Source organism: Furipterus horrens, unplaced genomic scaffold (assembly GCF_987537825.1).
Source record: "Furipterus horrens unplaced genomic scaffold, mFurHor1.1.pri manual_scaffold_5, whole genome shotgun sequence".
NCBI classification, from domain to species: Eukaryota; Metazoa; Chordata; class Mammalia; order Chiroptera; family Furipteridae; genus Furipterus; species Furipterus horrens.
Window position 1 is genome coordinate 138,690,090 of NW_028327175.1, and position 27,302 is coordinate 138,717,391.

The 27,302-nt window shown below is 36.3% G+C and overlaps 1 protein-coding gene across 1 annotated transcript in view; it reads right to left on the reverse strand.

The window, feature by feature from the left end:
- Positions 1 to 654: 654 nt before the first annotated feature.
- Positions 655 to 27,302, reverse strand: part of EXOC6 (exocyst complex component 6) — a 170,666-nt gene continuing 144,018 nt past the window's right edge. Inside the window, exons 21-22 of the mRNA XM_090277960.1 lie at positions 3,209 to 3,321; positions 655 to 2,024 (exon numbers count right to left, since the gene is read on the reverse strand). Coding sequence (XP_090134086.1) covers positions 1,853 to 2,024; positions 3,209 to 3,321 — 285 coding nt within the window. The 3' untranslated portion in view covers positions 655 to 1,852. The remainder of the gene's footprint in view (positions 2,025 to 3,208; positions 3,322 to 27,302) is intronic.

Below are 27,302 nucleotides of genomic sequence, written 5' to 3' on the forward strand. Positions count from 1 at the left end.
GGTCTGCGGGTTGGGCGCCAAAACTTCCGGGCTGGGCGCAGGAGCTCTCGGGTGGACAAGCAGAGCGCTAATTCGCTCCCTAGGGTCCGCACCCTCGAACTTCTAGGTACTCCTCCCGCTCCCGACACTCCAAGGCTAAGGGCTGGGGTTTCTCCCATTTGCCGTTTCCCTTTCAGAGAAACTGCGGTCTTTGCTGCCAACTGAGGCATCGCAAGCGCCTACAAGTGTAGCCGGGGACCAGATTCTCTGACATCCCCCATCCGCTCCCGGTCTCTGACCTACCAGTTCGGGAATCCTTCAAAAGAGGCTAGTGTCGTTGCCCGAAGCCCATGAGGAGCAGATATCCCCGGGCTCCTCTGGGGTCTCAGGGACCAGCTTCGCCGTGTCCTCCCTCTCCCGAGGGCCCCGCCCCAGTCTACAAGATTGCTTCTGGTACTTTTCGCGAGTCAGAGGGCTCCAAACGCCACAGGACTCGCGCACCTCGGTCCCTACAGCGCACCCAGAGGGATGGGGAGGCAAAGTACGGTGAACTGCTCAAGACCACACTCCACAGTCTTGAAAGAGAGCCAAGCTAGCTAGTTCACCGCTCCTCTGACGTCTAAGAACTACTATGTTTTTCATGTAACAGTTTTTAAAATATGAAAAACCTTAGGATAAGATAGAATCAAAAGAATGTTTATTTTCTTTGTTTTGGTGAAAGCCCCGTTCCACTAACTAGGGAGTAATAACCCTTCTTAAGGAAGTTGTTTTAAATCAGGAAGCTCTGAATAGATGCAACAGCAACTCATTTTCAAGAACTTGCTTAACCTCTTTTATATTTCATCACGAAATCAAGAAATGCACATATAATTCTTTACATTTATTTTACAGAGTCAAGTATACGTTTCTTACAGGCATAAATCCTGAAAATGCAAAAGGAATATTCAGTATAAATACAATGAAGAGACAGTAAGGATCAGATTGATGTTACCATTTGGATCACGATAATTTACACAAAGCAAAAACGTACATTTGTTTTAGGTTTTCCAGAGTTCATTTGGTTTGGCTTGTTTTCACAAGGAAAACACGGTACTGAGATCTGCTGTTTGAAGGAAGTAACCTGACTCCTGTGGTAAGGTGCGTGGGGACATCTCTACCTTCCCACAAGCTGCACCTGAAGTGCTTAGCCCCACTTAGTTCCTGTTCTCTCTTTTACCGTGACCCAAACCAAACCAAATATATCCTAAATGGGGTCAGCTACAAACAATACAGTTAGGAATACTAACCCTGCCGAACAGAAACATTGCATCTTTAGGAAATCTAACACTTTGTCTCCATATTCAGAACAATTACATTAAACCACTCAAGGAGAACAAATAATTCACATTCTTACTGAGTTAAATCAAGTTTGATTTCAGGGACCTTTAAATATTTGTCTATTTCCCCTCAGAATCAGCAGAATTAGAATTTTTTTTGTCTGCTTAAATCATATTTAGGTGAAAAGTAAAAGCTAAAAGTCAGAAAATGACAGTGAAAATATTCCCATATCAGATATGATTACTTTCCAAAACCAGATACTGACGAAAAAAACAAACCACTCAAGTTTGAATAAAAAAGATACTTATACAGATGTGTAAGTTTTTCCAATGTATTTACAATCAGTTTCATATACAATTTTTACCTGATTTATACATATTTTTAAAAGTGAAAAAATTAATGTCACATTTTCCATATAATAAAATAGTATTCAATTATTTAAAAATCCATACAAATGATATTATTGTTTTTTGTTTCAGCTCTCATCGGTATCTTTTCTCTATTGTATTTTTTAATTCTGTAAACTAACCAGTGCTTGTTAGAGATCAACATTGAGTCACAAATTTGGTGTCACTGAGCGCAAGGGATGTGAAGTCTTTGTGTGCTGGGACATACCATTCACCAAACTTCTCAGCTGTTTCATGACTGTCTCTATCAACTTCTGTTTGTCTCGATCATTCTTCCTGAACTGAGCAAATATGTTGTTCTTTTTGTTAGTATCCTTCATCCTAGGAATATAATTGAATGAAAAAGCTTAGTAAAAGGAAATTATAAGCTACGTCTGTCATAGGTAAAATATCTTGGCATGCTCTGAATTATTTCACACTCATCCTATGCTTGAAAAATATATTTCAAAGAAAATAAGTACTAATAAAATTATAGAAATGGCAACCATACAAAAAATTGGCAGCTTTATTCTACATTCGATATAAAGTGGTGTTTTTGCATTAGTATGTCAGTCTAAAATATAGTTTTCTAATATCATACTATTTTCTAGTATCATTTCATAAATGTGCTAAAATACATACCCTCTGTTAACTCTGCAAATTACATTCATAGCAAGACAAAGTAAAAGAAAAAATAACGTTAGAAATTTTATTTATTTGTTTTTAAAGATTTTATTTATTTATTTATCTCTAGAGTTAAGGGAAGAAAGGGAGAAAGGGAGGGAGAGAAACATTGACATGTGAGAGATACATCAGTCTGTTGCCTCACACACAGCCTCAACCCAGGCATATGCCCTAACTGGGAATCGAACTGGGGACCTTTGGGTTTGTAGGCCAGCACTCAATCCACTGAGCCACACCAGCCAGGGCTGAAATTTTTAATAGTGATACTTAAAATGAAATAGGATTGAGTTAAAAAAAAAAAAGCCACATACTTTGAGGGAAAACCAACACCTAAACTTGTATTATTTTTAATTGGACAGGATGCACCAGTAAGTGTCCTGTTACTTCAGTTTTTACTATATTATTTTTTAAATCACACACTTATCTACCTGCAAAAACCCCAAGTCCATAACGGTGGGATTTTGACAGCACTCTCTGGTGGCAAACATTCCAATTCCTAGCCACATTTTACAAGGTAACTTATTTCCTATGTTTTAGTATAAAAAAAAATAGTTCCAATTTTTACTTGTCCCAAGTAAATATATTTCTAAGGCCAATTAAGCCTGCTATTGAGGATACAATAAGAAAAATGCTTTGTTCATACCAACATAAACAAATCTCACATAAAACTACATAAACATTACAGGGCAAGAAAGAGGCTTATATTTTGGTCATTAAGATAGACTCAGCTTTTAAGCTTCACTTTAGATACTTCTCTTTTGATGAAAATCTCTAGTTCTTCAATTATCATGAATCATAAAATGCTAAAATGTTATGTAAAAAAGTTTTCAGAATATACTCACTTCTCCAAAAGAATAAGGGCTGTGTTTGGATTCACCCGGAGGTACTTAGAAGCTGGCTGTCCATAATCAGCTAGATAAGTAGACCAATCCCAAACCATAAAAAGGTCAAGAAGCTGAGAAAGATGGGGAAATGTTAAACCAACTTTTGACTATTTACTTAGAGCTAATACATAAAGTACATGCCATTCTTAATCCATTTTCATATGACCTGCTTCTTAGATAAAACAGAGGAAGGAAATTCATTTTTAAAACTTCATTAACTACACTTTATAACCAAAATAATATTTACTATCTTTTTACTTTTGAAATTATTAAAATTGCCAGGGATTGCGCTTTTCTAGTATAACAATTAGTTTTTCAAATAATAATAAAATAATGAAAACACTGTTAATATATTTATATTAGTTATGTATAGAGGTTTAAACTTTATACATTATTCAGGTCATACGCAAAGTTAATCAGAGTCAGTGCTACTAACTGAAGAATTTAAAAAAACTTAAGTTGAACCTTTTCTCTGAGAGGTTAAGTATGTTTACCTTTCTAAAAAGCTATTTGCATCTAGACTTTCCCAAAGTAATTTAAACCAAAAGCTCAGATAATCTCAATTAAGTGCATTAAACAACCTCTGCTGGATTCTCCCTGGTGATAGATCCGCAGTAGTATTATGAAAAGAGGGTTTCAGGACTCAGCATGTTAACTCTAGGCAATCACTTTGTATAAACAAACAACAACAAAAGAGAAACCCTCTTGTTTTCCATAATGTTTTAAAATTGACTATTTGCTTTATAATATGCAGTTAGAATTGTTGTCAAATATGGAAGTAATCTTTTAAAAGCAATGCCATGTCTAAACCAAAGCACCAAACTCCTCATCCAACTTTAAAACCCTAATCCTCTTTAAGCCATTTAAAACCAGCTTCCTATCCCCATTTGAATTGTTTCAGAAAGCTAAATGCTTTACTTATTACCTTCTTTCAGTTTTTTATATTATTCCTTCTTTTTTTGTTTTAAGTCACTTCATAAGTAAGGAGTATATTGTTTCTGCTTCCTAATGAACGAAGTATTTGCATTTACTCATAGGATATGAGAGCCAACCCACTGTGAGAGGAGTAAAACTTCCAGGGTGGTTAAAATCTAAAGAAAGGTTATAAGAACCTAGCTCTTCTTTAGGGAGGTAATGGATTTGTTTGACTATTTTCCCATCCAACATACAGCTATTAATAGAGAATTTCTTGTAAAAGGAGGAAAATTGTAACATGAAATTATTAAGTTCTGATATTGAAAACCGCTCTATTTTCTGTCAGACAACATTCTAGGCCATACCAAAATTTAAAACACTGGCACTGAAACTACATTGACATAATATTAAAAGAATATAGTGTCTAAAAAAGAAAAGGGAACTTATTTAAAGTTCTGGGTAATTTTTAACTGTTGCAACAAGTACATTTTTCCTTCCTTTCACAAGGAGGAAAAGTTACTTTCATACTCTCTCACAGTAAAAATGAAAATTGTGTAACTTCTCTGCAATGTGATTTTGTTATATGTTAAAGAACCTTACAAAAATGGCCACTGCCTTTGACTCAGTAATAGTAAGGAATCTAACTTCAGGAAGCAATAATAAAAGTGGACAAAAACTTATGAGCAAAGACATTGTCTCAAAAATGTTATTTGTGTTATCAAAAAACTGAAGGAAAGAAAAACAGCCTAAATTTCATAATATTCTACAATGGACACATATTAACTCTAGAGTTAGAAATAAGGCTTACATATTTATATATTAAATTTCAATAATGAACACTCCTCATGGAGTTGTTACCAAAAACTTCATTTTGAAGGATTCCTCTTTCAGGTTAGGTATGTGTTTGCACAAGTGTGTGTGGGCATATGCACACAGCTGGCAGAAAGCAACACTTAATAACTGTATACTGGCTGTAATCTCCCTTTATTTCCAAAAGGCATTAGCAACATGACCTTTGGGATTTGCAAGAGGAAGAGGCCTTAAAATAAGTCTGTTTTTCTCTTGTGCTGATCTACCCCCAGGTGGGAAAGGAGGAGCCCACTTAATTAATTTAAAACCTACACAACTCCAACTGTGAATACAGAACTTGTTCTTCTACAGCAAAAAAACAGAGTTTCCTAGATAAAGAAATATTATGCTTACAATTTTCACATATGGCCAGACACTCCTATGTAAATTTCTTATCTCTAGAAATTATAGGAACCAAAAAACTTAATCTACCTGCCCACCTGTAGACAAATCTAATCTACATGCTTTCAAATTTACAGTAATCCTTTATAGAAATACATATTGTGCAGAGTTAAGTTATAGATATCTTTGGAAATCTGCAAAAATGTGCACATTAATGGTGAAGGAATGCATTGACAATGTGGATAAGAGGGGCAAGGATCTAGATAACATTCATTTATTCATTCAACAAATATTTGACAGCCCATCTATAATGAGGTAGCCTCTGTGCCAGGCACCAGAGATAAAGTATTGAATAAGAGAAAGTCCCTGTCCTCAAAGAGTTTATAAGTGGGGAAAGTAGAGAGGCAGTTAACAAGGAAATAAGTAATATTTTGATGTTAACATGAAGAAATAATAAAGAAAAACCACTCATACAAAATCCTAGTATTTTAAACCACAGTTACACACAAGGAAGCTACTATCAATTTAACAGAATAAATAGAAACTACTGATCTATGTCGGAGCCAGTGACGGCCTGCGCATTGCTCTCAGCCCATGCACAGTGGCTGGAAACTGGAGCCATTTCAGTGTCTCTGCCCTACAGTATACATAGATGTGCACAGAGAGGAAATACGGGGCCAGCAGCCATGTTGATCTCATATCCTGATTTCTCATTTCCACGCGTATAAGCATTTTTCAAATGCAAAATACTGCATTGGTAAGTAAATAGAAACAATCTTCACAAAAGTAGGCAGGAAAACTCATAAAATGTGTCCAACAGAGTGGAACTACTTGGCAGATATTCAAGAAATAACTGACTAAGGATACCAGACCACTATTACAAGTTTACTCGGGCTTTTTTTGTAAGCTTCATGAGCACCCTACTTTGGCTTATGCTGGCAGTCCCCTGAAAAAGGCCCAACACTGGTCTGCAGGCAAAGTTGGGCAAGTGAATGCAGTCAGCTGACTTCCCCCCCACATCCCCCAGGATTTTAATGGAGCGTTGGAAAAGAAGAAACATTCCTTCACAGTAAAGCACCGGGTCTAATGTTGAATGAATTAAATGTTCTTCCTAGAGAAAGAGCACTAATATTCTGAATAGTCTACCAATGTCCCTTATCTGTAACAATTATAGGTCTTTTTTCACTTTTTAAAGTACAGGTCTATTGAAGTGAAAGATGTAACATGAAGCTAGGACATTATGAAGCTCACACTATGCCAGGCCAGGTTTACGGACTGAGCGCATTTCTATGGCCTACTGTCCATGTCTGCTTTGACCAGCTCACATGATCCCTGATCTCTGGGATGGTTTGAAAAGAACCTGACTGCTCCGGAGCTAGACAGCTACAGGAAGGGATGAGGAAACTGAACTGGTACAACTATGACACTCACCTTCACTCCACACAAATAGTCATTGCCTTGGGGACAGCCTCTCACATTTGGTCAGGTTTCACATGATGCACTATGCCCTTAACATTAAAACCTAAGTTATGGAAAACCCCACTTCTCCATCTCAAGTTTTACTTCCTTAAGATGGCAATACATAAATCATACATTTATTATTAATCACACAAAATCTCTCTCAGTCTTGTAAATAAACAGTAAGATATAGTCTGAACAGATGAATTTATTAGTTAACACATATACTAAAAATTCAAAGATATAGATCAAATATGAACAAAAACAAAAATCTCCCCTAGATTATCCAAAAGCAATTTTACAATTTCTTATTAAAGGATAAAGTCAGGCATATTATAATGAAAATCAGTATTAAGTTCTCTAAATGGTTTGTTTCAATAGTCAAGTAAAGTAATTCCACCTTAAATCCTTTTGGGAAGTAAGCAAAGTATGGATCATATAAAAATGAACAGCAAAATAATGCACCTCAGTTCTACCTCATAATGATTTATAAGATTACCTAAAATTAGTACCCTAACTTTTTTTTCACCAAGGATTCAAAAATACCCTTCATAATTAATCTGGTAACATAAAGTGGACTTCTGCCAATACTTGTAAGTAAGTTGTAAGTTTCACTTCCTCAGCGTTCCCTGTGTGTGTCCACCAGACAAAAAAGATTCAGCTTAAGGAAAGAAATGGTTACCTGGGTGGTCCCATTTATATGCTCAAAATAGTTGAATCACTTCAGAATCACTGAAGAATTCGTTTGTGTCATCACGTTGAGCTTGCTGACAGTTTCCCATCCTAAGTCTCACTCCAGGTCTACACCCTAGAAACTTAGGGTCTCAGACCGGTTGAGATCACTTTGTGCAAATGACACAATGAATCTAGGCCAATTTAAAACCATTCTATGGAACTTGAAGTGACTTTTTCCTTTTGTAAAAGTGAACCCAGAGTGCCAGGTCATTTTTTCCTTGAATCTGGTTTAGCTTTCTTTGTTTTGGGTCTTTTGGGTTTTGCTTTTGAAGCACCTCAGGGGCAGTGACCCAAGACAGAAGATAAATAAAGTTAAGCCAACCTCAGGAGAAAAGCAACTGGGGATACCAGGTTTGCTTTTGTAAATGTGAACAGTGACCTGGGGGCTCAGTGTCAACCTCAGTCCCCCAAACTCCCTTTTCCAAACGTCAAATCCACCTGGGACCTCAGAGTTGCTTTGCAGATTCCAAAAGTAAACCAAGAGATCATTTTTCCTTTGCTCCAAAAAACAAAGCCAAAGCAAGGGTTCCTAGGGTGCTTCTGAGATTTCAACAACAACAAAAATCCTAAACCGTAATAAAGCTTTGAGGAAGAAACATGAGTAATCAGGCAATGGGGAGTCAAGAAAAATGGGTCTTACTGAATTAGCCACAGTGGGGAAAATACAACTCCTTTTTCTAAATAGATGTTGAAATCAAATGATGAGCTCCATATGATTTTTAAAGTATTTGGCCTTACCCTCTTTTCAGCTATGTGAAAATAGCACATTTGGAAAACTCCACGTGCAGCACACAAGAGAATTTCAAGTAGCAGACAGAAAGGGCCAGGGCAAAATTAGAAAGAATCAGTACTGTCTCCACACCCCCTCACTTCCTGCCCTCCCGACGCCTTTTGGCTCTCTGGCGCACCTGAGCCCTAACCCATGCCTGCCCTTTCCTAACGTCTCACTTGCCTAACCTGCTCTCTGCCAGCCTTTCCTCCCCACCTGCTGAGGACCAGGGACGAGCTTTGAGCATGTTGTGCTGCAGAGGTCGTTTAAAGGCATTGGTCTCTTCAAGTCACTTCACCCAGGTGAACTGCACACAGCAGAAGCAGAATGTTCTTAAAGTATTTCTGATGGTATATGCATTAGTCCTAGGTAACTACTAGGTGGGTTTGGAATTTGGGGAAAAAAGAGGCAACAGGTGGAATTTACATAATAAGATTTAAACACACATCCATATTAGCTTTATCTTGAATGTTTTTGTCATATCGATACATACATATGTATTAATTTTATGTAATTAATCTTTTATTAAAATTAACTTTATCAAGTAATACATGGTTAATAATTAAATGGGGTATATCATGAAAACCCACAGTCTACTGCCCCCACCCCCCATCCTCAGAAGCAATCATGTTTAACTCCTGTTTTTAATTCTGGTGATTATCTCAATATCTCTGAATATGCTTTTTTTCCTATTTTTTAAAAATCTTGCAGTTATTACATGTAAGGGTCTGTCCTACCAATACCACCTTTCTATTTTTGGTAGCTATCATAGATTTTCTCTATATTTGCTTTTTAATTTTAATGTAATTAAACTTCCATTTCCTGTTATATCACCTTTTACAATTTTTAAAAAACATCTTTGAGATATATTTCACATACCATACAATCCTTCCTTTTAAAGTGTATAAATCAATGGTTTTGAGTATATTCACAGAGATATGCAATTATCTCAATCAATTTTAGAACATTTTTATCACCCAAAAGAATAAACAGTCACTCCCCAAATAAAAGTCATATAACATGTAGTCTTTTGTAACTGGCTTCTTTTGCTTAGTTTAATGATTTCAAGTTTTATCGATGTTGTAGGATGTGTAAGTACTTCATTCCTTTTTATCGCCAAATAATATTCCATTGTATGGATATACCACATTTTGTTTTCCCATTCATTAGTTAATGAACATTGGGTTATTTCCAATTTCTGGCTATTTGTTTAAATATTTTTATGGAATTTATTGGAGTGACAAAGGTTAATAAAATTACATTTTTGGGCTATTATAAATAATACTGCTATGAACATTCCAGTCCAAGTTTTTGTGTGGACATGTTTTTATTTCTCTTGAGTATATAATTGGGAGTAAAATTTATAATATAAACTTTTAGGAGTATCTTTTGAGTCTCCATTTAGTAATATAAGAATATTAGCACCTTATATAATTGAGTTTTAAAATAACTCTTTTGACTATTCGGGTTTAAAATATTTGTTATGTATCTGAACCCAAATAACAATGTGTTTAATGAAAGTTTCTTAAAAGTTCTTTATTAATGTAGAAAGATACTAATAATTAACAAGATTTTTTATCCTCTATTTCTGAAAAATAAAAACCCTATTATTATCCAAAACAGGAGAAAAAATATTTCAGATAGTATGCTCAAGTAGATTTACTTCAAATATAGTTGATCCTTGAACAACACAGGTTTGAACTGTGTGGGTCCACTGATACATGGATTTTTTCCCTAAATGTTGTAAGTGCGTTTTCTTTTCCTTATGATTAAAAAAACAAACAAACATTTTCTGGTTTCTAGCTTAGTGTATTGTAAGAATACAGTATATAATACATATACAAAATATGTGTTAATAACTTTTATCTTATTGATTAGTAAGGTTATCCAGTCAACAATTGGCCATTAAGAGTTAAATTTTTAGGGAGTCGAAGTTATACTCAGATTTTTAAGCATGGCAGTGGGGGTCAGTGCCCATAACCTCCACATCATTCAAGGGTTAACTGTATTTGAGTGTGATTTTGATTTTGATAATAGCTTTACATATATAAATATGGTTTGTTTTCCTTCAGTCGTGACAGTATCTGGTTCAGCTTCCTGATATTGTAAGGTGGGTCATACACTGAATGGTAGCATTTAACCTAATTACCCAAACCGGAAATCTGGATTCAGTCTGCTGTGACTTCTCTCTCTTACAACTCCTACATCTAACTTATTGCCAAATTGTTTCAATTAACCTCCTAAATATTTATTGAATTCACTTGCTTCCTACTTTCCATCCCTACTACTACTACTGTCCTAGTTCTGATTTGGAAATCCACCCCCTGAAGCCTTTGGTCTTGGCCATCCCTTTGTCTCTCTCTTCTCATACCCCAGACCCATCAATGTTCACACCGAGGCCAGAGAGCCAACTAAAACACAAATATGGTCACGCCATTCATTTGCTTAAAACCTTTAATGGCTTCCCAAATCTTACAAGATGAAGTTTAGGTTCCATAACGTGCCATGCAAAGTTATGCACCTGATCCAGGTCAACCTTCAGGCTTCCTCTTCTGACTTGTAATTTAAACTCCTAAACAAGGAACACTCATAGATCTCTTATAAACCATGATGATCCCCAGGACATTTATTGTTTTCTTCTGGGTGTGGAGTCCCCTTCTCCTCCTTCTTCACCCACGCAAGCTGTTGTACAAAATTTAAGCCTGAATTTACCTCTCACAGGAAGCCTCCCCAGACCGCATGATCTTAGTTGGGTTAGCTGTCCTTCTCCCATGTCCGCACAGCACTCCCCACCCATCTCACAGCGTATTGATATCATGGGTTAATGTGTCTGTCTACTCACTAAAGAACCACATATCGATTAATTCTTTCTGTAGTTTGCTGACTCATGGCTACCTCACTCAGCCTTGTCTCTTTCTAAAACCCAACAGTTGAGGTGCCCTTTCTTCCTCCTAAAAATGTACTTCGTTAAGTGCCTCGAAGCTGGTGACTCTCTTTGCTGAATATCTGTATCTTCACATTTGGCCCAGTGCCTGGAAAATGCACCAAGTCAATGCATGTTCAGAAGAAATGCACAGGCTACCTTTAGACACAGAATTTTATGTCTACACTGAACTCATCTTATATACTAATAAGATGGCTATGCTATCTTACTTTACATGTAAACTAATAATAAAGACATCTCTGAATTTTTAGTAATTTCATAATTATTATGGAAGCCAGACTAGTCTCTTTTATTGACTGAATTAATTTGTGCTGTAGAATATACTAAAAGAAGCCCTGGCTGCTGTGGCTCAGTGGATTGAGTGTCGGCTTGCGAGCCAAGTGTCGCTGGTTCAATTCCCAATCAGGGCACATGACTAGGTTGCATGTCAGGACCCCAGTTGGGGGCGCAATTGAGAGGCAGCCACACAGTGATGTTTCTCTCCTTTCCCCTCTCTCTACAAATAAATAAATAAATAAACAAATAAATTATTTTTTAAAAAAAGATTCTCTCTTAAAAAAAAAAAGAATATACTAAAATATTTCACAACAAAAGTTCTGCTCTTGAGCTTACCTTTTGTAAATCAGTGGTGCCACCATGAAACATGTTAAACAAACATTCACCGATCATATATTGAATTTCCTGTCCAGATTCACTACATCATCTGCCACACATATAACAAGTACATATGTAATGACTTTACCAAAGGAGGTCAATCTTCCAACACTAAGGAAATCAAACTTTGAAACTCATGATGAGAGATGTTTACTAGACTTTCAATTCTCTCTGATGAGTCCTTTTGCTTCATTGAAACAATGAAGAAATTACAATATTCTTGCATGAACTGACTTCGGAAGAATTCAAACAACAAAGTTAGACAATATGGATTAGCCAATGAACAAAAATTGTATGCTAACATGTATATACTCCAGGATATAGTAGAGAGCATAGTTGCTTGGATGAAGAAAGATAAACTATGCTGGGGTTTCTTTACCTACTCCTTTATAGCACAGTTGTTAAGAAAAAGGGGGGTTGAATAACCACTTAAGTATTAAGATGTTTGTAGCAGTCTAACTGGATATACCTCCCCTCCCCTCCTCATGGCTGTGATTTAAAATAAGGCAAATGAAAACTTGGAAAAACTAGTAGCTGGATTAATTTAGTCTTCAATAAAATCAGTCACATATTTTACTTTAAAATTCTAGTAAGTAGCCCTGGCTGGTGTAGCTCAGTGGATTGAGTGGCAGCCTGTGAACCAAAGGGTAGCCATTTTGGTTCCCAGTCCGGGCACACGCCTGGGTTGTAGGCCAGGTCTCCGGTTGGGGGAGTGCGGGAGATGGCCACACATTGATGTTTCTCTCCTTCTCCCCTCCTTTCCCCTCTCTCTAAAAATAAATAAATATTTTTAAAAATTCTAGTAAGTCAAGTAATATGTACTATTTATAATTTTCCATTATTTATAAACACTGACTTTTGGCTTTTGAAAAAACAAAGTTAAACTAAAATTATAACTAAATAGTTCAACCCCTAGAGGCATCTTATTATTGTATTCTTTAAAATGAAACTCAGGCCACTTGAGATAAATGAAACAAACCAAAAACATTAAATCTCAGCTGCCTCAAGAAGAAAAGGAGTTTGTTTTCTCTGGTAATACCTTCGCAGGTAGTGAGGAAAGTAGAAACCTCAGTTTTAGTCCTTGCAAGAAATCTTTGGTTAAGTGGGGAACTAGATTTTGGATGCATACTCATTTGTTTGGCTTTCTAGACATAAGTTTTCAGTTTTATGTCCTAAAATATAGATACAGACCCTTTACCATCTTTGCCTTGGATTCCCAAAGGAATGCAGAGTTATCTAGATTACCATACTTAGCATTACAGAAATAGAAATATAAGGATCTCTGTGGTCTCATTAAATACATGAATATTACAATATCTCAGTATTTTTATTTAAGGGGTTTGCATCCTCACTCATTTTCTTTCTTTCTAATTTTATAATAGATTTTATAATCTTTACTCAAAGAATTTTATAAGAAATATATTTAGTTTACTTTGCTAGAATCTAAAAGGCACTTCTCTTATCCTACACGATTTATTAACCCCTAAGTTATCCAGTTATTTGCAGACCTGATTGTACATGTACATGTATTACTTTTTGTTGAGTATAATAATTTGCTCAATAAACATGTCAGAACAATTGCTGCTGCCCTGGCTGGTGTGGCTCAGTGGATTGAGTGCCAGCCTGAGAACCAAGGGGTTGCCAGTTTGAGTCCCAATTGGGGCACATGTCTGGGTTGCGGGCTGGGTCCCCGGTTGGGTGCATGCAAGAGGCAACCACACATTGATGTTCAGCTCCCTCTCTAGCTCCCTACCTTTTCCTCTCTCTAAAAATCAGTAAGTAAAATCATAAAAAAAAAACCACTCGCTGCTTAGTTTGTTTCAATGATAAATTCAGTTTTCCTACAACCTCAAGGCATAATTAAATACGAAAAAAAGAGCAGTTATCAAACTACACTGAAGCTGACTCACTAAGGTGGGAGTACCACGGCCCGTAGCCCTAGCTTACTTCGGGGCCTGATGCTTTCCTGAGTGCTAAGTTAGGAACAGATTTCTGGGACAGGAGAGCAGTGACAACACTGTGACATCCTAGCTGTGCAGGTATTCACATGAACTTCAAAATGGACAACAGACAATCTTTATGATGTAGCTTAGTTAAGAAGCAGCTATTGGAAGAGCTATAGCTATTGGCTATACAACTTCATTACAGGTTATAACAGCAAAATACAAAAAGAAAAACTATTTTCTTAGAAAGATTAATGCAGTCAGCAGAAGTAAGTGGATCGCAACCTAAGTTCTACAATGCTTGCATAACATGAATCTGCACTACAGGAGTACAAAAAGAAATCTCTAACTGACCTCTGGATAACCTACACAGGAAATTAGGATATTTCTAAGCAAAATAGGCTGTGTCATCCTGCTAAGATAATTGTTTCCACTGACACTTTGCATAAACATCTTATATGAGGTCATCAGAAAAAAATCCAAGCCATAGCATCTCTTCTTTCTAACACATAAAACACAGCCTTCAACCCAATTGAGAAGGTAAAGTTTGTTGACAATTAGGAAGACAAAGAAGGGGATAGAGGGACAACAAACAAGTAAGGAATTGGAAGCATTCTTTAAGTTACAGATTTGTTGAAAATAATAAAATATTTTTCAAAAAGAAATTTAATTCTTAGAACCTTGGGTAATGAAGCGTATTCAATGATTTTGAGGAACTACTCAACAAAAACTACAACTTAAAATGAATCACCTTTCTTTTTCAGAATAATTGTATTTCCCTTTTTTTTAAGGACTTCATTTATTTTTAGAGAGAGGGCAAGGGAGACAAAAAGAGAGGAAGAGAAACATTGATGTGAGAGAGGAACATTGATCAATTGCCTCTTGCACACACCCTGACATGGGACTGAATCCGCAACCAGGGTATATGCCCTGACCAGGAATTGAACCAGCAACCTTCCACTTTGTAGGATGATGCCCAACCAACTCAGCCACACTGCAGGGTCTTCAGAATAATTTTTCAAAATATAATATTTGGCTATGGAACTTCAGAATGTTAGAAATCAACACCATTTGGTTGGGAGAAATCAACCTCCTCCAATGTCTTGCCTAATCAATAGTCTATGGATATTATTTGCTTACTAGTAATATCTCACTTGGATAAAAAGTGCTATTTTGATGACACCAGTATTGTATTTATACACAGGCCCTAATAAACTCCCGCCTTATACAGTTTTGAAAAAAAACTACTTTTTATTTTGAATTACTCATTTAAGGGAGTTGTAAACTTTGGGTCTTAACTTCCTCTTCTGTAAAATGAAGGGCTCAGGTCTTGATGTGACAAGCACTCTATTTGACATTAGCAATAAATGGTAACAACAACCCAGTCTTTGGATACAAGGTGTTAGTAAGTATAATGGAAGAGATATTCACACAATTATGAACTACGTGGTAATTACACTGATATATGTATAGGTTATTATTGAATATTCAATCTTGCTGTGGGCGGTGAGAAGTAAAGACAAGAAGGCATCTTAGGTAGAACCCAAATTGAATCTTACAAAGGAGTTAATCAAGGGAAGGGCAGTGGTATTTCAAACAGATGGGACATCATAAGAAAAGGTACAAAGAAAAGGAAACTGTTATGATAATCTTGAAATACAGTGGGACAGACAAGAAGGTAGTTAGGATAGAGAGGAGAGGATGGGTAGGTATTAGGCAAATACTTAGAATGGAAAGAAGAGAATGGGTTTGAAAATATTTAGGAGAAAAACAAAATCCTGGGACATGATAACTGACTGGACGTGAGATGTGGCAGAGTGATGCCAGCGACCAAAATAGAGAACACAGAAAGCAGATAGTATTCGAGAACGAGGGAAGGTATGTCTTGACAGCTTTGGCCACAGAGGATGTGGCACACACATGCCAGGGGAAATATCTACCAAGCAACTGGCATGTGTCTAGGACATATAGCATTCATGTCAGAGACAGGATGAGAGTGAAGGAGTTCACAGTTCACAGTTCACAGTTCAGGTAAAGTGTAGAGAACAGTGTTCTATGGACAGAAACTTCAGGGACCCCAGCATTTAGGGAATAGGAAAGGATGCCACAAAAGAGACAGAAAAAGAACGTTAGAGTACAGACTTTGAAGAAGAGAGAATTTTGAAGAGGAGATAATCAACATCATGAAATGCAGTGGAAAGAACCAGTAAGATAAGGGCTAAAAAAATCTACTGGTGAATTAAGTGAATACTGTTTCAGCAGTGTGGCAAAGCAGAGAACAGTGGACTGAGGAATGAATGAGAGATGAGGAAATAAGGATATAATCAATTATGTCATTCTTTTAAGGAATCTGGATGCAAAGAAGAAGAAAAGCGATTGGAAATAGCTAGAATAAGACTAGAGAAGGCATTTTCCTTCCTTCCCTCCCTCCCCCCTTCCTTCTCTCTTAGATAGGAAAGATGTGAACATGTTTTAAGGCTAAGGTAGTTAGGAAAGGGATAAAGCAGAGGAAAGACGGATGAATAATGAAACAGTCCCTTAGAAAAGATGCAGTCAAGGGCACAGGAAGATGAGAAGCCTTGAATAAAACTTCTACCTGCCATCCGAGTCTGAAGGAAAGGAAATGAGGACCAGTGTAAATACGGATAAACTGCTTGACTCGGAAAGCAACACTGAGAGGTTGATGGTGATAGAGATGAATGATGAGTCTCAAAGGGGCTGGAGCTTTCACTCAAGTGAAAGAACAATGGTCTATAAATAGAAACAAGGAACTGGAAGAAAACCAGAGCCTCAATCACATGTCTCAATCACTCTGTGGAGCACGTGAAAGAATGCATGGCTACCACGAGAGAGGGCTACAGGGCCAGCAGTAGCCTCAGAACTCCGTGGCAAGGAGGTGAAGAAAAGCATTCTGCCCAACAGTGGAAGTTGTAGGATCATTTCTATTGGAATGAAGGTGTAAGAGGCTTAGAAGTGAAAAGATCCCATGTAAACAAACCAAGGAGTGAACAGACAGGAAAAAGGTTGTGGGGTAGGAAGGAGTGCAGTAAGAAAGTGCAGAGAGTAGGGAGAAAGTACTTAACTTCACTGAGTAACCAAATAATTTTAAATCTTCTAGAATGAGGGGTAATGCATGGTTGGGAAGTCTCAGGAAGAAGGCTGCCATGAGGTTTTCAAAAGGGCAGAGAAGCCTCTACTTGAATGTAGGGTATCTCAAGATGTCCGGAAAAGCAGCTAGAACCCTGGTTTACAGGAGAGCTTCTAGGTTTGGTTAGATTTTTCTGAAGTCTTGTCCAATTCTCAAGTCCTACGGTTTCAGGACCATGAAAATCATGGGGGAGGGGTGTGGGGAGAGTAAATAAATTAATTAATTAATTAAAAAAATAAAAAAGAAATCATGGAGTCACAGACTGAAGGTAATTGAAAGATTATTTGACATTTAAGAAAACACAAAGAGTCAAAGAAAAAAAATTGTCAGTTGTAAAACACTCTAAGGACTAACTTGTCACTTAATAACTGCTAAGATTGTAATGTATACCTAAGAAGGAAGTTAGGGCAAAAATACTATAAATACATACTTCTCACATCAAATAATCCCTTCAGCAATTTCATCCTTTTGAAATATACTAGTAAAAGTTTTCATAACTATATATCCATTTGGACCTTAAGAGGTCATTATTGACCTAAGTTTCTTTTAATATTTGGTTTGTACAGCAGAATACATCCCTTCTAGGTGCTAGCTGAATTTTAGCACTATTTAGTTCTCTGAGGGTGGGTGCCTCTGTGGGCCACTGAAAACTCCCTAAAATTTGGAGTATGCACATATACCTAGTTTATCAGGTATGTTTGTTTTTACTTTCCAACCCAGCTATGAGTCCTTCAGGGACAGGGTAATAACTCTTACTTCTCCCTTAGGGTACTCAGTAAAAGCTTGTTGAACTGAATAAAGTTATATTACACAGAACACTTTGAGAAGCAAAAGTTTAAGGATTGTGTCTTTTCTGCAACAAAACATAGCCACAAAGGAAAAGCAGAGATTAATACACAAGAGAAAGCTTTTAATTTACACCACTGAAAAAGCTCTGTATAAATATAGTTTGAGGCTGTAAGTCATTCACACATAGATTACCCACAGTGGATCCTGATTCACCTACTGTTAATTTTTCTTTATCTCTATTTCAGACCATTAGTTGTATTGGTGTATAACTTGAACAACTCATTCCAGTGAAGTGCAGGCTTTTCTATACTTATAAAAAAGGAAACTTGAGTTTCAGGGAAATTAATTATTGTGTTCAAATTTATATTTAAGAGAGGATTAGAATCTAACTTCCTCAATTTATAAATTAAGTGGTTGAACAACTCTATTAGGATGGCTTAATTTATACAAGATTTCCTTTTATTTGTATGTACAAATCTACTTTCATAGAGAATGTTTGGTAAGGTTTTCTAAAACACTGTTGTAAGATTCACACTGGATATGGCAAACTAGTATAGGAGGCTAGGGAATTTTGTTTTATATACGAAAAGATCGTAACAGTGAATATGGTACTTCTGGTTATAACACTTAGTGTATGAATCAGACAGTGCATTATTGCTGTTGTTCTGACAAAGCCTTTAAATATTTAAACTTCTCATAAACTACCCTCCCAATTCAAAGAAATCTGTAATAGAAAAAAAAAGATAAACATTTCCATTCAATAAAAGAATATAATTAGAGAAAAACATTATTTCTTAAAAATAAATAATAGAAAGTTTGCAAAAATGTAAACTGAGAGGAAAAAAAAGTTTCCTGTTGGATAGTGCCACTAATGAGATTATGTCTAATAATTAATTTAATGGGTGTATAATATTTATCAAAGACCAGAATATCACTATCCTTTATTGCTGACAGACTATTCTAAAAATTTTGACCTATTCCTCTCAGTAAAAAAGATAGCAAGAATGTTGATAATTAAAAATATTTAAATTTGTGGACTGCCTCTCTTTATATTATGCACTGGCTTATAATTCCCAGTTTGTAGAGACAAAGACTTACTCCTTATGTAACACATTGAAAATTTACCTCAAAAATTAATCAGTATGAAAATTCTTATATTATAAATAAGGAATATTCCATATTTTCCAAAATGCACACTTATATGAATCATTTTTCCCATAAATCTGTTAATTTTGTTCATCATATTGCTAACGTAAGCACTTCTCTTAAAAATAATTCTGGTTGGTATATATTTTTTGAGTGTTATTTTGGCAATACCCAGTAAATTTCACTTCAAAAGGCATATAGAAATACTTACACAATTGTTCAGTATATATGTAACAATATTAACTGCAGCATTATTTAAATGTAGAAAACCTGGAGACTCCATAATGTCCAAAAAAGAGGACTTGTTTCTTTTCTTTTTTTTTAAAGATTTTATTTATTTTTAGAGAGGGGAAGGAGGGAGAAAGAGAAGGAAAGAAACATTGATGTGTAAAACATCTTGCATACCCCTAACTGGGGACCTGGCCTTCAACCCAGGCCTGTATCCAGACTGGCAATTGAACCAGCAGCCTTTTGGTTCATAGGTTGATGCTCAATCCACTGAGCCACACCAGCCAGGGTGAGGACTTGTTTAATAATTATGGTATATTTATACTATACAAGATTATGAAAAAATGAAAAAGAATAAAGCAGATCCATATATACCAATATGAAATTCATATAGCATTGCATGAAAAATATAACTGATAGCATTAATGATCCATTTCCTCCCCAAAAGTAAAGACCTCTACATGTTCACACAAGTGGGTGTTTAAATGTACTTTATAAAAGGTCTGCAGGGAAACACACCAATGACTCTGAGAAACTGAAGAGGAGGAGAGTTTTGTCTTAATGAGCTTTTACAGGTTTGATTTTTTTTGTTTTGTTTATTTTAAATAGCAAGTATGCGATATCAATTTCCTGATTTGATAATTATAGTTATATAAAAAATTACCATGGGGGAGGGGACTCAACTAAGTGTGGCTCACAGCAGAGCTGCAGCAGACCCACGAGTGAGAGAACAGCAGCCTCAGAATCCAGCTAGGTCTCCTCACAGCCAGCCAGCCAGAAAAGATTTGAAACCCATGGAATTTTGACCAGGGGCAGATCCAGAAAAAGAAGACAGTGCCCAAAGGTTGTACTGGGTAAAAACTCTTTCTTTAATCTGTTTCCTACCTTCTCTCCCTCCTATTCTATTTCTTTAAAATTTTTTGTTTGTCTGTTTTGTTTATTCTCCCTCTCGCACTAAACACATAGCACATAACTGTTATATAAACCTCATACTATACACGTCCACTTTCTCACTTCATTCTGCATTCTTCTCTCCCTTTTTCAATATACAATGTAAATATTACTTACTGTCTAGCATACATAGCCTTGACCCTACTTGCTATTATTATTATTATTCTACCAACTTCCCTCTCAAAAATCACCTTTCTTTCATTTAAAACAACTCATCTGTTTTTCCTATAGTATAATAGTCTTAGCCTCTACATTTATATGAATACTGGCTCATTTGCTGCTGATAGTGTGATTGTGGGTGGGGGATATTTTGGAGGGTGTGGGTTTCTTGCCTGGGTTGTGTGTTGTAAGTTTTAACAGCATCTCCACAAACTCAAGACAAGGTGGGCAGAGTGAACCCCAATCAACTAGCCAGAGGGAAAGTTCCACCAAAGAGTAACTGAAATACAATGAGACAGCTTAAACAAATGGCATAAAGGGCATCCCACGAGCATCAAGCTCAGGAGATCAAAGAGACTGCACCACTGAATCCTCCAGGTCTCCTATACAGAATCTCATACCACGAAGGCGGGAAATCAAAGCAGACAAATCTAAGAAACAAAAACAAACAAGAAGCATCCATGGGGAGACACAGAAATCATCTCCCAATGAAAGGAAAAGAGTAATCCCCAGAAAGAGAGCTAGAGGAAACAGAAGTAAGCAAACTATCAGACATGGAATTCAAAAGAATGGTTATAAGGAAGTTCAATGAACTTGACAAACTCAGAGAAAACTACAATGAACTCCAGGGGGATTACAAAGAAGTCCAGGGAAACTACAAAGGACTCCAGGAAAGCTACAAGGAACTTATGGAGAACTACACAGCATAAAAAAGGACATAGAAACTCTCAATAAGAACCAGGAAGAAATGAAGAATACAATTTGTGAACTGCAGAACACAGTAGAATCAATCAAAAGCAGGCTAAACGAAGCAGGGGATCGGATCAGTGAGTTAGAGGACAATGTAGAAAAAAATTCCCAGATACTGCAACAAAATGAAAAAAGGCTAAAAGAGAATGAAGAGGGTGTAAGAGAACTGCTGGACAACATGAAACGAAAAAATATTCGAATCATAGCGATACGAAAAAGTGAAGAAGAGAAACGTGGAATAAAAACCTGATTGAAAAAGTAACAACAGAAAAATTTCCTAACTTAATGAGAGAAAAAGACATGCAAATCCAGGAAGCACAGAGAGTCCCAATGAAGATGAACCCAAAAAGGCTCACTTCAAGGCACATCATAGTTAAAATGGCAACATTCAAAGACAAAGAGAGAATCCTAAAAGCAGCAAGAGAAAAACAGCAAATAACATACAAGGGAGCTATGATAAAGCTATCAACTGATTTCTCAACAGAAACACTACAAACCAGAAGGGACAGCAAAAAAGATTTCAAGCAATGAAAAACAAAGGCCTACAACCAAGAATACTCTACCTAGCAAGGTTCTCTTTCAAAATGGAAGGTGAAATAAGGCATTTCCCAGACAAAGGAAGACTAAAAGAATACATCTCCACCAAACCAGCATTCAAGAGATGCTAAAGGAATGCTTTAAGAAAAAGAAGAAAAAGAGAGAGGGAGAGGAACACACAGGTACAAAGGGAAATGAATAAATACATGTCAGTAATAACCTTAAATGTAAATGGATTAAATGCTTCAATCAAAAGACATAGAGTAGCAGAATGGATACGAAAACATGACCCATATATACGCTGTCTACAAGAGACACGCCTCAAAACAAAAGATATACACAGACTGAAAGTGAAGGGATGGAAAAAAGTATTTCAAGCAAATGGACATGAAAAAAAAAAGCTGGGGTAGCAATACTTATATCAGACAAAACAGATTTCACAGCAAAGGCCATAAAAAGAGATAAAGAAAGAGATTTCATAATACTTAAGGGAACAATCCATCAAGAAGATATAACCCTGGTAAATATATAAGCATCCAATATAGGAGCACCCAAATATATGAGGAAAATACCAAAAGACTACAAGAAGGGTATCAACAGCAACACACTCATAGTAGGAGACTTTAACACCCCATTATCAACAATAGACAGATCTTCGAAGCAAAGAAACACCAAGGATATTGAGACACTGAACAACACACTAGATCAAATGGACTTAACTGAACTTTTCACCCCAAAGAAGCAAAATATACATTCTTTTCAAATGTACATGGGACATTTTCAAAGACAGACCACATGGTAGGACACAAAACAAGTCTCAACAAATTCAAGAAAATTGAAATTATATCAAGCGTCTTCTCAGACCACAATACCTTGAAACTAGAAATCAACCTCAAGGAAAAAAATCAAAAACATTCAAACTCATGGAGAATGAATAACATGACATTAAATAATGAATGTGTTAACAATGACATCAAGGAAAAAATCAAAAAGTTTCTGGAAACTAATGATAATGAACACACAACAACCCAAAACCTATGGGACACAGCAAAAGCAGTCCTGAGAGGAAAGTTCATAGCAATACAGGCCTACCTAAAAAAGATAAAAAAGAATCTTTAATAAAGCTTAACCCTACAGCTACAAGAACTAGAGGAAGAACAACAAACAAAGCCCAGAGTGAGTAGAAGGAAGGAAATCATCAAGGTCAGAGCAGAATTAAATGACATAGACACTAAACAAATAATTCAAAAGATCAACAAAAGTAGGAGCTGGTTCTTTGAAATGATAAACTAAATCGACAAGCCTTTAGTCAGGCTGATCAAGAAAAAAAGAGAGAGGACCCAAGTAAACAAAATCAGAAATGAAAGAGGAGAAATCACAACCAATATCACAGAAATACAAAGGATTGTAAGAAATTACTACAAACAACTATATAGCAAGAAACTTGACAAACCAGATGAAATGGACAAATTTCTAGAAACATATAATCTTCCAAAACTGAATCAAGAAGAAGTAGAAAGCCTGAACAGACCAATAACAACTAGTGATATTGAAACAGTAGTTAAAAAACTCCCGGCACACAAAAGCCCTGGACCAGATGGCTTCACAGGAGAATTTTACAAAACATTTAAGGAAGAACTAATTCCTACCCTTCTCAAACTATTCCAAAAAATCCAAGAGAGGGAAGACTCCCAAACTCCTTCTATGAACCCAATATTAACCCTAATTCCAAAACCAGGTCAGGACACAACAAAGAAAACTACAGGCCAGTATCACTGATGAACATAAAGGCTAAAATCCTCAACTAAATATTGGCAAACAGGATCCAGCAACACATTAAAAAGATCATACACCACGATCAGGAGGGATTCATCCCAGGGACGCAAGGATGGTTTAATATTTGCAAACCAATAAATGTAATACACCACATAAACAAAATGAAAGACAAAAATCACATGATCATATCAATAGATGCAGAAAAAGCGTTTGACAAAGTACAACACCCATTTATGATAAAAACATTCAGCAAAATGGGAATAGAGGGAACATACCTCAACATAATTAAGGCTATATATGAGAAACCTGAAGTCAACATCATACTCAATGGACGAAAACTGAAAAAATTCTCCCTGAGATCAGGAACAAGACAAGGCTGTCCACTCTCTCCACACCTATTCAACATAGTGCTAAGTTCTAGCCACAGCAATCAGACAAGAAAAAGAAATAAAAGACATTGAAATTAGAAAAGAGGAAGTAAAACTGTCATCATCTGCAGATGACATGATTGTGTACACAGAAAAGCCTATAGACTCCACTAAAAAACTACTCGACATAATAAGTGAATTTGGCAAAATAGCAGGGTACAAAGTCAATATTCAGAAATCGAAGGTATTTCTGTACACAATCAAGAAAATGTCAGAGATAGAAACTAAAAAAATCCCATTTACTATAGCAACAAGAAAAATAAAGTACCTAGGAATAAACTTAACCAAAGAGATAAAAGGCCTGTACTTGGAAAACTATGTAACGCTGAAGAAAGAAATTAAGGAAGATACAAATAAATGAAAGCAAATACCATGCTCATGGATGTGAAGAATCAACATCATTAAATGTCCATACTACCCAAAGCAATTTACAGATTCAATGCAATCCCTATTAAAAATACCAATGACATATTTCACAGACCTAGAACAAATACTTCAAAATTTTAAATGGAACCAAAAAAGACCCCGAATAGCAAAAGCAATCTTGAGACAGAAGAACACAGGAGGAATCACAATACCTGACATCAAACTATACTACAAAGCCACTGTGATCACGACAGTCTGGTACTGGCATAACAACAGACATATAGATCAATGGAACAGAATAGAGAGCCCAGAAATAAACCCAGGTCTATATGGTCAATGAATATTTGACAAAGGGGGAAGAAGCATAAAATGGAGTGAGAAGAGCCTCTTCAACAAATGGTGCTGGGAGAACTGGACAGGGACATGCAAAAAAAAAAAAAAAATGAAACTAGACCACCAACTTAGACCACACACCAGAATAAACTCAAGATGGATCAAAGACTTAAATGTAAGCCATGACATCATAAAAGTCCTAGAAGAAAACATAGGCAGGAAATTTCAGATATCCCAGGTAGCAATATTTTCACCGATACATCTCCTAAAGCAAGGGAAATAAAGGAAAAAATAAACAAATGGGACTACATCAAACTAAAGAGTTTCTGCTCAGCAAAAGAAAACATCAGTAAGATGAAAAGGAAACCAACCATATGGGAAAACATATTTGCCAATGATACCTCAGACAAGGGATTGATCTCCAATATATATAAAGAACTTACACACCTCAACACCAAGAAGACAGAAAGCCCAATTAAAAAATGGGCAAAGGACCTGAACAAACACTTCTCCAAGGAGATACACAGAGGGACCAAAGACACATGAAAGAATGCTCAACATCAGTAGCCATAAGAGAGATGCAAATAAAAACCACAATGAGATACCACTTTACACCAGTCAGAATGGCCATAATCAACAAATCAACAAACAACAAGGGCTGGCGAGGATGTGGAGAAACGGGAACCCTACTGCACTGTTGGTGGGAATGCAGACTGGTGCAGTCACTGGAAACAGTATGGAATTACCTCAAAAAACTAAAGATGGAACTGTCTTTTGATCCAGCGATTCCAGTGCTAGGATTATACCTGAAGAATCTTGAAACTCTAATTCAAAAGAACTTATACACCCCTATGTTCATAGCAGCGCTATTTACAATAGCCAAGTGCTGGAAACAGCCTAAGTGCCCATCTGTAGATGAGTGAATTAAAAAACTGTGGTACATTTACACAGTGGAATACTATGTAGCAGAAAGAAAGAAGGAACTCCTGCCATTTGCGACAACATGGATGGAACTAGAGAGAATTATGCTTAGTGAAATAAGCCAGGCAAAGAAAGAAAAATACCATATGATATAACCTAATACAGGAAACTAAAGAGCAACACAAACAAATGAACAAAACTGAACAAGGAAGAGAATAACAGTTATCATGGGGGAGGGGGAAGGGAGAGAAGGGGCGTAAGTAGGGGAAGGGTTTATTCAAAGAACATGTATAAAGGACTCATGGACATGGACAACGGGGTGGGAATGACTATGGGAGAGGGGATGGGCTGGGTGGGGGGGAGCAATGGGGAAAAAAATGGACAACTGTAATTAAAAAACAATTAAAAAAAATTACCATGTGGGGCGCTGGGTGAAGTGTACATAGGACCTCTCAACTACATTTGCAATATCTTTTGAGTCTCTAATTTCTATCACTTAATAATAAAAAATCTTAAAAATTCCGAGGATGCATTATTTTTGTAATTATTATGATGTTCATTTGTTTTTCTGATTTTCAAAAATCATTTTAAAGGGTAATTTTCCAAACTACAAAACAGCACTAACCTTTTCTTTAACCTTCATTTATTCCTTCTCTAACACTTTTCCTGTCTTTATGTAAATAAAAACTTCTGACCAATATCATGGTTCTTCTCTCTGAGAGCTTCTTTTAACATTTACTGGTGACAAATTCACTTAATTTTGCTAGTCTAAGTGTCATGGATTAAATTGTGCACACCCCCCCCCCCCCCAACGTTCATAATTTGGAGCCCTAACTGCCAATATATCTGTATCTGGAGACAGGGACTCTAACCTTTACTCTCAAAATAATCACAAGAATCTGAATTCAAAATTTATATCAATAACTGAAGGTATGAGCATAAATCACATATGCAGTTAAGCACAAAAACTGAAAAGTACCAGAATTATGACACTGGAACGAAAAAGGACAAAAAGGCAAAAGTCACTTAGGTTCAGACTAATCCTTTATAATCTAAGCTCTCCCAAAGGGCCGCATACTTTTCTAATATCTGGACCTTAAGGTAAACTTTGTGAGATGTCTGGTCTTGTTATATTCAGGAATAAACCCAAATACATCTTCCTTTAATTCTTTGGCACTTCAAATGAACTGAAGATTGGCTAAGGGAAAAATGCTTGCTGGAGGAGCTGTGTGAACAAGCTTGTTGTCCTGCTTCTATATCTAGTCAAGCATTCAGATACTACAACTTTGGCAAATCCCATTAATACTTTAAGAAGTCAAAGACTTTAAAACTTCTAAAGAAAGTTCCTGTGAAACAGTCACAGGGGCAAGTTTAAGCAAGCAGAGTGTGTATACAATATAGTAACAAATATAATGCAAACAAAAGGAGATTTATTTAATTATAGTGGAAATAATTGTTATTTAAAAGTGCCTTCTTCCTCATCATAAAAGAATAAACTGGACTAGTGGCAAAAGAATTGTATGTTATGATGCCTTAAGATTAGAAACAGAAGACAGAAATTTCAAAGTAAAGTCTTGGCAGACGCCCAGTCTCCGTGGCAAGAATTACGGCCAAACAATTCCTTCACAACTTCTGAGGCTTGTTCATGTCCCTTTAGGTAGAATACAAAGTTGTTCATTTTGAGTCAAACACAAGGGTATATTTACCAGGTTTTCCTATATTTCTATGGTTAAGCACACCTGCACTTCTTTCCTAAACTTTATAATCATTTGGGGATATACGGTAGAGAAGAATTATCAGACCATGTAAAAAGGGTGGAAGAAGTAGGTGAGTGAGGTAATACGAACATGAAGGTAGGTGCCCAGACTACTTCCCTTAACAAGCAACACTTGTGGAAGGAACAATGCTTCT